The 11,606-nt window shown below is 51.5% G+C and overlaps 1 protein-coding gene across 2 annotated transcripts; it reads left to right on the top strand.

Annotated features, from left to right (window-relative positions):
- Window positions 1–1,321: 1,321 nt before the first annotated feature.
- Window positions 1,322–8,765, top strand: ING1 (inhibitor of growth family member 1). 2 transcript variants are annotated; one of them, XM_025923733.2, is made up of 2 exons: window positions 1,322–1,553; window positions 7,817–8,765. In XM_025923733.2, exons 1-2 carry the CDS (start codon window positions 1,412–1,414, stop codon window positions 8,518–8,520), a joined length of 846 nt encoding a protein of 281 aa, XP_025779518.1. In that variant the 5' UTR covers window positions 1,322–1,411; the 3' UTR covers window positions 8,521–8,765. The 2 variants fall into 2 exon arrangements, with proteins under 2 accessions (XP_025779518.1, XP_086564510.1); XM_086708384.1 differs by lacking the exon at window positions 1,322–1,553 and adding an exon at window positions 2,359–2,683.
- The last annotated feature ends 2,841 nt before the right edge of the window (window positions 8,766–11,606 follow it).

Raw genomic sequence — 11,606 nt, 5'->3', positions numbered from 1 at the left:
TACCCTAGTTCAAACTGGCTTATCCCTGGAAGCAGTAAATTATTTCTTACCTTTATTCTTAAATTCAGACAAACACTCATTCTAGAGCCAATAAATGCAAAGATCTACTAATAGTACTTTAAAATTTTTTGTCTGCTCTCAGAGAAAAGTAATTATTTTTTAGTGATTATTTTTCTTATTCAACTTTGTATCCTATATCCCACATACCATTTCTATTGCCACATAATGTCATAGTATTCAAGTCTTTTCGTGCAGACTAGTGGCCAATACATTTTGTTGTATAAAATGAAATGAAACTTCATCGTTTGCTTTAAACTGAGCCAAGACTGAAAGAAGTGTGAATCCATAAGTAAAATAACCATTTTCCCAATTATCAAAGCGAGCATTCTTTTGATGTGGGGAAGGGATGAAGGGGTTTAAGAGTGAAGATCGAATCTATTTACTTCAAAGTGCTACATTCTTCGTCGTTTATCACCGCAACAACGCTGGAACGAGAACCAACCATTTCAAAGACAAAACAGCTCAATTTAGTCTCATTTGCTCTACTGGCATCCCTCTCACGAAATGCCGTACGATCGCTGGAATGAGTACCACCGGATAACAACCTATTGTATAAAAGTTGGGCTGATCTGAAATATTAGTGGCTTACACACAGTAATTTATTTTTCTTTACTCTTTATTTAAAGATTTTATTTTTAAGTAACCTCTACACCCAACTTGGGGCTGGAACTCACTGCCTGGATGGAGATCAGGAGTCGCAGGCTCCACGGGCTGAGCCAGCCAGGCGCCCCTAACATACAGTAATTTAAAAATCGCCAATGGCCTGGCCTCTTGACAACATGCCTCCCTTCGCCGAGCACTCCCAGTTTGCACAGCAGTTGAGCGCCCGGGCTCGGAGTCTGTGGAGGAGCATCCCGCGGGATCCAGGGCACCTGCTCAGCCCGCAGAGACCGGGAGCAGGTAGAGCTGAGCCAGCTACACGGTCAGAGACCCCGACAGGACACCCCGCCCACCTGGGGGAAGGAAGCCTGCGAGCTGCACAGGACCGCTGCAGCGGAGGCCCGCCCCGGAGGCACTAGCGGTGGCCGTAGAGGCCGGAGCCCCGAGGACAAAGGCGGGGCGCGGCCACGCCCACGGGGCGGGGCCTCTGCCGGAAGCGGCGGGCCTGCGCGCTGGTCCGTCGCCTAGGCAACGGGATCTTCTGCGCGGGGCTTTTCAGAAAACCCAAATCCGGGAGCTTAGGGTGGGGAGAGAGGCCTTGGGGGGAGGGGAGAGGCCGAGATGGCAAGGGGAGCGGGTCCCGGACGCCTGCCCCGCCCCGATCTGAGTGGCCTTTCGAATAAGATCGGATCCCAGGGCACAGTCGGGATGGGGTCGGGATCGCCCGCCCTCTGCGGGAGCCCGGCTACGAATGCAACTCCCCTCTTGGGCCCCTTTGTCTCCAAGCCGCTCGGCACTGGGCTCCAGCCGGCGACACAAAGGGAAGGCGGTGAGGACCGCGCAGGCGCGCGAGCCGCTGAGGTTGCTGGGAGCGGTGGTCCGGCCGCCTAATGGTAGGTCTCCTCCCTCCCGGGCCGATGGCTTCCCTGGCCGTGCAAGTACGCATGCGCCACCACTTCCGCCCTGCACGGCGCGCCCCCTCCCTCCGCCCCCCGCGGGACGCGGGTTTCTCGTAGTAAGAGCGTGGGAGGGGTTATCCTCATTCGTCCCGCCTCTCCTTCGGTTTGATTGGGCTATCGAGGGAGGGCGGCGAGCGGATTGGGTCTTGGCGTTGCCAGTCTGTTTCGGGCCTTACTTATGCCCGGCTGCGCGGCGGGGCCCTGGAGAGTGAGGGGCTGGGTGTGGATAGGGAGGTGGCAACCCAGGCGAGCGATGGCCTCGGCGGCATTGGTACCACGACTAAGTCGGTTCCGACCGGGTCTTCGGCGAGGCCGGCTGCTCCCCACGTTCCCCGGTGGGCGTGCACTGCCGCCCGACAGGCTCTGCTTCCAAGTGCGAAACTCCTAGTAAAGTTTGCGCTTCGCCCGCCGCCCCTGTTCCCGAGACCCCTTCCCCAGCCAAAGTGACAGACAAAGCCACACCCCCCGCGCGGCCGGGCCGGTGAGGGGCGTGATGCGGCGGGGGCGGGGCCCGCGGGGAGGGGGCCGTGGGGGGCGGGGCGCATGCGCGGTGCGGGGGGCCGAATGTTTCCCAAGTGTTTGAAACTGGTATTTGGGTTCTCCACGTTGGACAAGTGCGGCGCGGCGGGCGGCGCGCGCCCCTTCCCGCGCTCGCTCGGCCCCGGCCCCGGCCCTTGCGCCGGGGTGCGCGCCCGCACGCGCAGCCCGCGCCCGCCCCGCGCCCGAGGCCGCCGAGCGCCGGCCCGGCCCGCCAGGCGCCGGGTCCCCGGGCCCAGGCGGCGCGGCTCGCAGATGTAGCGGCGCGGGGCCGGCCGGAGGGGGGGCGCCGGCGGGCGGGAGCTTTGCATTTTGCAGCGCTGGGCTCCGAGGGGGCGGGGGCTGGAGGAAGCGGAAAGCCGCGCCGAGTCGCCGGGGACCTCGGTGAACCATGTTGAGCCCTGCCAACGGGGAGCAGATCCACCTGGTGAACTATGTGGAGGACTACCTGGACTCCATCGAGTCTCTGCCATTCGACCTGCAGAGAAACGTCTCGCTGATGCGGGAGATCGACGCGAAATACCAAGGTACGGCGGGATGGATGGGCGGGGGCGGCCGCTCCATCCCCGCCGGTCGCGGCGCGCCGCGGGGCCGCGGGCCGTCCTGTTCCCCGCCCGGAGGAGCCGCGGGCCCGCGGAGGTGGCCCCGGCCGGGCAGGAACAAAAGGTCTGGAGCGTCTTTGATTCGCCAAGGTCCTTGTGCGCGAAGCCCGGACACGGAGGAGGAAGGAGGAACGAGAGGTCTCAATGCCAGGCTGCGCGAGCAAAGCGCTCTTTGTAGTGAAGTGACGAGGCGGGGTGCTGCGGGGGAGGGGGCGCAGGGGGGCGCAGGCTAGGGCGCCGAGGGAGGGATGTGCCGCGGTAGCTGGGGCCGAGGGGCGCAGCGACGGGGCTGCGCGCAGTGCTGCTGGGAGGGCGCTGCGGGCGCCGGGTCCCCTGCTCTGCTCGCCATCCCCGGAGCCACCCCCACCCAGTCCCGAATCTGAGTGTTATATAAAGTCCGGGGTCGGCACTCCGCACGGTGTGGCCCCGGCCGCCTCCGCCCCCGCGCAGCCCCCCGGGCCTCCCGTGGAGCTGGACACCGAGTGAGGGCCGCCGTGCAGGGGGCGGCGCGGCCGGGTGTAGTTCGCTGAGGGCTAGGGCTTTATTCTGTGCGTGCGGTGGGGAAGGGGAGAGGAGGAGAGGGAAGGGAAGGGAGGATGGGTCGAGGAAGTCGCCCATCTGTGCTCGGGGGGCGCGGGCAAAGATTGTCTGTTTGCAGAGGAACATGGCAGGGGAGAGGACCTGTGGGTCGTTCTCTGCAGCCCCGGCTGCCCAGAGTTCCGGACAGAGGAGGAGGGTTCGTGTCCGCTGGGAATTGTTGGCTGTTGGGGAAACTTTCCTGCCAGGTCAGGCACGGCAGTGGGGGCTGCGTATGGGACGCGGATCGTCACTCGGAGTTTACTAATGTTTACAGGGCTGCGCAGCAGGGAAACGGAAGCGTGGGGGGGGGGAGGTGGGAAGCAGCCGCACGCCCCGAAGCGCAACGGGCACCCCTGCGGGCATGGCGCCCCCTGCGCGCTCTAGCCGAGTCTCTGCTTCGCAGCGACTTTTATAGGGGTCTTATTAGCATATTGCGAACGTCCCGCTTTGGTCTCCCTATGATTGGTCTCGGCATCCCCCATGGAATGTCCTTATCCATCCGCTGCTGAGTTATTGGTTGCTGCGCCGGAGGAGGGTGGGCATTGCGCAGTGACTGGCACGGGTCTCTGTTTCCGCTGCCTTCTTTTTTCTTCAGAGGGGCGGGGAGGAGGAGGGGGGTCGAGTTGATTTGAATGTCTTCGGGTCGCCCGGCCTCCGGCCTGGGATTGGCCATTGGCGCTGCTGGGGTGGGCCGTGTTCGTCGATCCTGTGCTGTGATTGGAGCCCCGCTCGGCCTCCGCCCTACGGCCCGGCGATCCCCACAGGCGGTGGCTCTCGGGGCGGGGCGCGACGCCCGCTGACCGCCTCCTCATTGGCTGGGGGCCAGGCCCCGCCCCTGTCCCTCAGGGGCTCGAGCCTGGCCACTTCCGGCCGCGGAGCAATGGCGGCGTCCCGGTGCCGGGGCTGCAGAGGTTGCAGCTCAGGCCTCCCTCCCCGGGCCCGCCGATGGTCCAGGTCCGCGCGGAGCGGGGGAAGCGTGAGGGGACAGGGGCCGGGCGCAGGGCGAGACGGGACGGCGACTCGGTGCAGAGGTCAAAGGGAGTCGTTGTCGCCTTCACCGTCCGTTAGCGCCTACAGGAAATTCAAGATGACAGTGTTTGTGAATTCATCTAGCATCCCCTCGAAGTTACTTTGTTGCTGCTTCGGGACCAGGTGTCTCCAGTGGAGCCTGCACCCGCGGCGGGGCTGGTTGCTCCTGCGGGGAAGACGGCGTGCCCGCGGGCAGCCGGTGCCGCCGAGTGAGCTGCCGGTAATGGTCACCCCTCGCCTGGGGGCTCCGCTGTGCATGTGGGGGTGTGCGCCGTACGTGGGAACACTCGGGCTTTTCGTTCGAAGGGCCTGTGTTTCGGGTCAGACTTGCTTAGTACGCATCAACTGGAAATTACTTCATAAAGATGGGTTATAATTAGTTTACCAATTTTAAATGTTATTTGAGGTTATGCTTGGATTATTGAATTCAAACTTATTTTTGCGTTATGTTTCAAGTATTTTAAAAATACCCACCTCGCGGGGCGCCTGGGTGGCGCAGTCGGTTAAGCGTCCGACTTCAGCCAGGTCACGATCTCGCGGTCCGTGAGTTCGAGCCCCGCGTCGGGCTCTGGGCTGATGGCTCAGAGCCTGGAGCCTGTTTCCGATTCTGTCTTCCTCTCTCTCTGCCCCTCCCCCGTTCATGCTCTGTCTCTCTCTGTCCCAAAAATAAATAAACGTTGAAAAAAAAAAAAAAAATACCCACCTCGCAATGAAAGTCAGCTTCATAAAGAACACCAGTGCAGCCTTTTATACATTGGCCAGATCACATTAAATTTTGCTACAGTCTCACTTAATCCTTAAATTCTTTCCGTGGTACCATTGCTTGCCTACAGTGATGTTGGTGTGGAGCGTTTCAGAAGGAAGGTCAGCAGCAGTTTGAGCTGGTGGAACTGAAGAAGCTCCTGAAAGTGTCCTGGCAGGGCGCCCGCGCAGTTAGAACTGGTGGTGGTCTTGTTACAGTGTGTACTTAACTGGCTTTGCTGATGGAACGGTGTGCTTGGAGAGTCTCAGAAATTAAGCCATTGTGTAGGGAACAGAATTACTTCTTGGTAATTTTGTGATGTCATTTTTGTTTCTTTCCCAAGACTGAGGCCTCACATGGATATAAGTTTGCTTGTGATATAAAATAAGCCATACCTTACTGAATTTAATATTAGCAATAAGATAAAATCGTTCTCTCTTCTATCAAAGAGTAACATTGTCGTTAGAAATTTGGTTGAGGGGCACCTGAGTGGCTTGGTTGGTTGGTTAAGCATCTAAATCTGAATCGGTGGCTCAGGTTCATCTGAAGGTGGGTGAGTTCAAGCCCTGTGTACGGTTCTGCGCTGACAGTGCTGACCGTCCTTGGGATTCTCTCCCTGACTCCCCTGCTTGCTCTCTCTCAAGATAAACTTAAAAAAAAAAAAAAAGTTACTTGATTAAACCAGATAATAGTTTTGTAATGTGCAATCAATTTAAAAATACGTTGCAGAAACTCATATTTTAATATCTATGAAATAGAACTTAGATACCTTGAGCCTATTTTCAGAATTACTCTAAGACGCTATGAGACTGTGGCATTTCTCCTTTCTGGTGGCAGATAGTCTACGTTGTTCAATTAGGAAGTATCTTCAGAGCTCTCTTTTTTGTTTTCTTTATTTTTGAGAGAGAGAAAGAGAACATGGGGGAGAGAGAATCCTAAGCAGACTCCACACTGTCAGTGTCGGCGCAGAGCCTGATGTAGAGCTTGAACTCATGAACCTTGAGATCATGACCTGAGCTGAAATCCAGAGTTCAATACTTAATGGAATGAACCACCCAGGCACCCCAGAATACTTAGATTTAGGTAAGCTTCAGCGTTGGCCTAAGTGCCTGTGTTTATTTCAGTGTTAGGTTTATGCCTTATAACTATTTGAAGATAAGATCTGGAACCCATGCAGGTTACATTTTATACATCACCGACCGCTCCCCCGCCCCCCTCACCACCGGCCCCATACATACACATACTTCCTGGTTGGAGAGTAGAATTGCATTATTTTAAGAGACTACAGAGGGTTTCAGGGAAAAAAAATCTGATACTATTTATTGATATTTAATAATCTCTACACCCATCATGGGGCTGGAACTCACAACCCTGAGAGATCAAGATTTGTGTGCTCTTCCGACTAAGCCACGTGCCCCTGATTCTATTTAGATTTGTTACTGTTTGGGGAAACTAACTGGGAATTTCTATTTGTATTTCAATAGCTTTTGGCAAGAATATTTACTTTATTTCGATCAAGATAATTTAACAACTTTTATTTCTTGGGAAATTTCCTAATTTTCCCAAGTTACATTTTCCAATCATATAGTGTCTGTACAGAGTTTTGGGGGCTTTTTGTTTTTTTGTTTTGTAAGATTTTATTTTTAAGTAATCTCTATACCCAATGTGGGGCTTGAACTCGCAACCCTAAAATCAAGAGTCACATGCTCTACAGACTGAGCCAGCCAGGCATCCCCTGTACAAGGTTTAAATATAGTACTGAGGGTTTTTGTTTTTGGTAATGTTTTACAATCTGTTTTTATAGATATGAATGTGTATTGTCTTAAGCAGTAAATGCGAAAGCAAAATGTGACACCCTTGTTTCAAAGCAAAGCTAGGTTGTTGGGCTTTATTGTGACAAACCATTCTTGTTTTCAGTAAATACGGAGGAATAACGTGGTAGGAGGAGAAAGATGTGACTGATAAACTGAGGCTCTGGGTCACTGGGTACTATTTGTATACATTCTCTAATAGGGTATTCTAGACATCGGTACATTAAAATGAAGGAAATACAGGCCTTTAAGTTAGAAGAATATTTGAATAAAATAATGGAAATATAGGACATAAATCATTAATTTTACAGAAAATAAAAGTTTGGGTGCCAGCACTTCACCTAAATTTAATTTTTTTTTTCAACATTTATTTATTTTTGGGACAGAGAGAGACAAAGCATGAACGGGGGAGGGGCAGAGAGAGAGGGAGACACAGAATCGGAAACAGGCTCCAGGCTCCGAGCCATCAGCCCAGAGCCTGACGCGGGGCTCGAACTCACGGACCGCGAGATCGTGACCTGGCTGAAGTCGGATGCTTAACCGACTGCGCCACCCAGGCGCCCCCACTTCACCTAAATTTAAACTTTTCCTCGTCATTGCCCATTCCGAGAAACGTTCCCCATGCTTCCGAATGCACAGAGCCCCCTGGGGGGCTCTGAGCAGCACCTCGCTGAACTGGAACAGTGTTGGCATCTGTATTTAGTTCCAGGGATTTTTTTCAATAGAGAAAAATGGTGCCCCCCTCGAAAGGCCTGTAGGTTGCAGGATTTTCATCCTAGGAAATCTTGCAGCGATCGTTTCTGTGTTTCGCCATTGCTTTCTCCTAGACTGGAGAATCAAATAAAAGGTTCAGCAGTGTTTGTGGCATGGGTGTAATGCTTCTTTTTCCCTCTGCAGAAATCCTAAAGGAGCTGGATGAGTACTATGAGAAATTTAAACGTGAGACAGACGGTGTCCAGAAGAGGAGAGTGTTACATTGCATTCAGAGAGCCCTGATTCGGAGCCAGGAGCTCGGGGACGAGAAGATCCAGATCGTGAGTCAGATGGTGGAGCTGGTGGAGAACCGGACCAGGCAGGTGGACAGTCACGTGGAGCTCTTTGAGGCCCACCAGGAGGTCAATGACACCACTGGCCACAGTGGCAAAGCCGGCCAGGATAAGTCCAAGAGCGAGACCGTCACGCAGGCGGAAAAGACCAACAGCAAGAGGTCCCGGCGGCAGCGCAACAACGAGAACCGGGAGAACGCGGCCAATCATCACGACCACGATGATGTCACCTCGGGAACGCCCAAGGAGAAGAAGGCGAAAGCCTCCAAGAAGAAGAAGCGCTCCAAGGCCAAAGCCGAGAGGGAGGCGTCCCCTGCAGACCTTCCCATCGACCCGAACGAGCCCACGTACTGTCTGTGCAATCAGGTCTCCTATGGAGAAATGATCGGCTGCGACAATGACGAGTGCCCCATCGAGTGGTTCCACTTCTCCTGCGTGGGGCTGAATCATAAACCAAAGGGCAAGTGGTACTGTCCCAAGTGTCGAGGGGAGAATGAGAAAACCATGGACAAGGCCCTGGAGAAATCCAAAAAGGAGCGGGCTTACAACAGGTAGTTGGCGGAGCTGGGCCCGCAGGGAGGAGAGCACCACGAGCCCGTGTGTTCCACCACCGCCCGCGCTGACGTGCCAGACGGTCCCATGTGTATTTTTAAAGGATGTTGGGAAAGGAGCTGTTCCTTTTGTCGGGATGGCCGGGATTCTCTGCCTTTTGTTTTCATTGCTACACACGTGTAACCAGAGAGTGGTCTGTGGATCAACATTTTAGAAACTCCAAATATAGGTTTGAATTAAACACTCAAGTGAGTCTCAGACTGATTTGTTTTTTGTTTTTGGTTGGCTGGGCTGGGGGTGGCCTGGAAGCAACCTAATGCAGTAAATGTGGAAAGATTTCACGTAGCTGCTATTTCAATAAAAATAATGTCATCACTTCATGAGTATGTTGAAAAAAATTAGCCGAATTGCTACAAACATAGCCCATAGCAAATCTGTTTCTTGCTCTAATAATGTCTGTCCATCTAACAATTCAATATAAAGGTTTAAAATTTGAAGATTATTTTGTAGAAAAGGAAATGGTTTAAGTTTTACATGGCAAACATATACTGGCTTGTTCCCCAAGTGGCCATTTTTTAAGTGATCGGACATATTTTTTATGAAACCACATGGAAGTGGCTTGGTCATGGAACTTCGAATCACTCTGTGCCATCACACACCCCAGTGTGGCCATACTCATTTACATAAGGCGCGTAAATGTGCATTTCCAAGCGACCCTGCGCTTGTCCCACCGTCATCAAATGCCACTGTAGGACTAAGGTGTGTTTCCTGTGTGTGCACGAGAGCTGTGCAGACGCGAGGTCGAGAGATAAATTTGGTCTCTTTGCTCCTCTAGCAGGATATTTAATTTGGATGGAAGTAATCTTTAAACTTTTGTTTTACAAATTTGTATACCAGCAGTTTAGACAAAGCCTTAAGCAAGTTCTTTTGTCGTTCTTAATAACGAAGTAGAAGTTATCTAATTGCCAGCAAATAAATGTCAAAGCAGAATATATATGTAGACCAGGAGTGGGAAATACTGCCCATAAGCCAAATCCAGTTTGCCACCTGTTTTTGTAGGGCCCGTGAGCCAAGAATGAGCTTTATATTGTTAAATGGTTAAAAAAAAAATCCTGTTTTATGATACATGAAAATTAAAAAATTCAGATTTTAGTGTCCATAAATAAAGTTTTATTGGCACACAGCCATTCTCATCCGCTTAAGCATCGTCTGTGGCTGCTTTTGTACGATGGCAGAGTTGTTTGCAACGGAGACCAAATGGCCCACGAAGCTGATATTACTTATTTTCTGGCCCTGTGCTCAAGAGGTTTCCTGATTTCGGATGTAGACCAACTTCATTTATAGGGGATAATATGGTTCACATTTCTAAGCGGTAAGTGGACAAGAGAATTTGTTTCTTTCGTATAGTCTGCCTTGTAGCCGCTTATGAAGCCGTCACAAGGAAGAACTGAGTGGCCGCTGGAGCACACAGGGCTCTGGGTAAACACTAGGTTGTTTTCTGAGTGTTTACTTCATTTGATGAACACCGAGAACATTATCTGTGCCAGATGGAAATCCCTCAGTGTTTTACAGTGAATCCCTGTCATAGAGAACTGCGTGGTGAAGAAATGCGAATTGCAGTTGATTATACCTTCAAATGTGACCTTTTTGCATATCAGGATCTACAAGAAGGCAAAACTTCAAAAACATTTAAGAAATTTTTTTTGTAACATTTACTTATTTTGGGGGAGAGTGTGAGTGGGGGAGGGGCAGAAAGAGGGGGACAGAGGATCTGAAGCAGGCTCTGCACTGACAGGCTGTCAGCACAGAGCCCATCATGAGGCTCAAACCCACGGACCACAAGATTGTGACCTGAGCCGAAGTCGGGTGCTCGACTGAGCCACCCAGGTGCCCCTTAAGAATCTTTTTGAGTGTTAAGATTAGCCTAGACAAATAATAAAAAGCTAAGATACTTGATTAGCAGTCCAGTGGCAATGAAAGTAGTTCAAAAGAATCTTTCCTTCTGGAAAATTCCATTTGCTTTTTCTACTTCTAATTAGAGCTAACACTGAAGATGAAATTATGGGAGTTAAGATTGAATAGAACACAGTTGCTAATACTGGATTTCTTCATATTTATACAGTTCTGGTGTATGTAAAAGGCTGTGGTAGAGACACAGACACAGAGGCTAAACTTTGCTGGGTTTAAACCCATCCTTGTCCTTTAGGGGTTTGATCTTGAATAAACAGCTTAACTCCATCCACGGGTCACTTTAAAACCCCTATTTCGGGGCGCCTGGGTGGCGCAGTCGGTTAAGCGTCTGACTTCAGCCAGGTCACGATCTCGCGGTCCGTGAGTTCGAGCCCCGCGTCAGGCTCTGGGCTGATGGCTCAGAGCCTGGAGCCTGTTTCCGATTCCGTGTCTCCCTCTCTCTCTGCCCCTCCCCCGTTCATGCTCTGTCTCTCTCTGTCCCAAAAATAAATAAACGTTGAAAAAAAAAATTAAAAAAAAAAAACCCTATTTCATAAAAGGTGCCTCTGAGAAATAAATCAGGGTAAGTGGATAAGACAAATGCTGGGTATTTTTCCCCTACCTTTGATGAAGTTTCCCCTAAGGACAAAAGCCTAGGCGTTTTTTTCTAAAAATATGGAACGTTACAGAAGCAGATTCTGTTGGATTTGATGGTCTAGGAAGATTGTGTTCACTTAGTGATCTTTAAATCCCTTTTATTATTTCCAGTGAACAGTAAAATCACACATGAGTACTCAGCACGTCAAGCTTTAGGCTTTAGGTCATGATTAGATACAGTAGAAAGATGGAGGTGGCCCTGGGAAACACTGCAAGGGGGCCAGAGTCTGTGAAAATAGATGAATGCCAGGCTAGCTAACGTGGAACGGCTGCTTAGATTTCTTTGTTTATAAAAGAGTTTTTAAATTAAGGTACAACTGACCTGTAACGTTTTAGTTTCAGAGGTACACGATAACTCGATGTTTCTATGTATTATGAAGTCGTCCCAGTAAGCCTAGTTAACCTGTCACTACAGTTACGCTTTTTTTGTTTAAACTTGTTGATAAGGACTTTTTAAAGATTCACTCTCTTAGCAACTTTCA

Source organism: Puma concolor, chromosome A1 (assembly GCF_028749965.1).
Source record: "Puma concolor isolate L17-30 chromosome A1, mPumCon1.1.hap2, whole genome shotgun sequence".
NCBI classification, from domain to species: domain Eukaryota; kingdom Metazoa; phylum Chordata; class Mammalia; order Carnivora; family Felidae; genus Puma; species Puma concolor.
The sequence above is the reverse complement of the archived record's forward strand: the minus strand, read 5'-3'. Positions and strand labels throughout refer to the sequence as shown.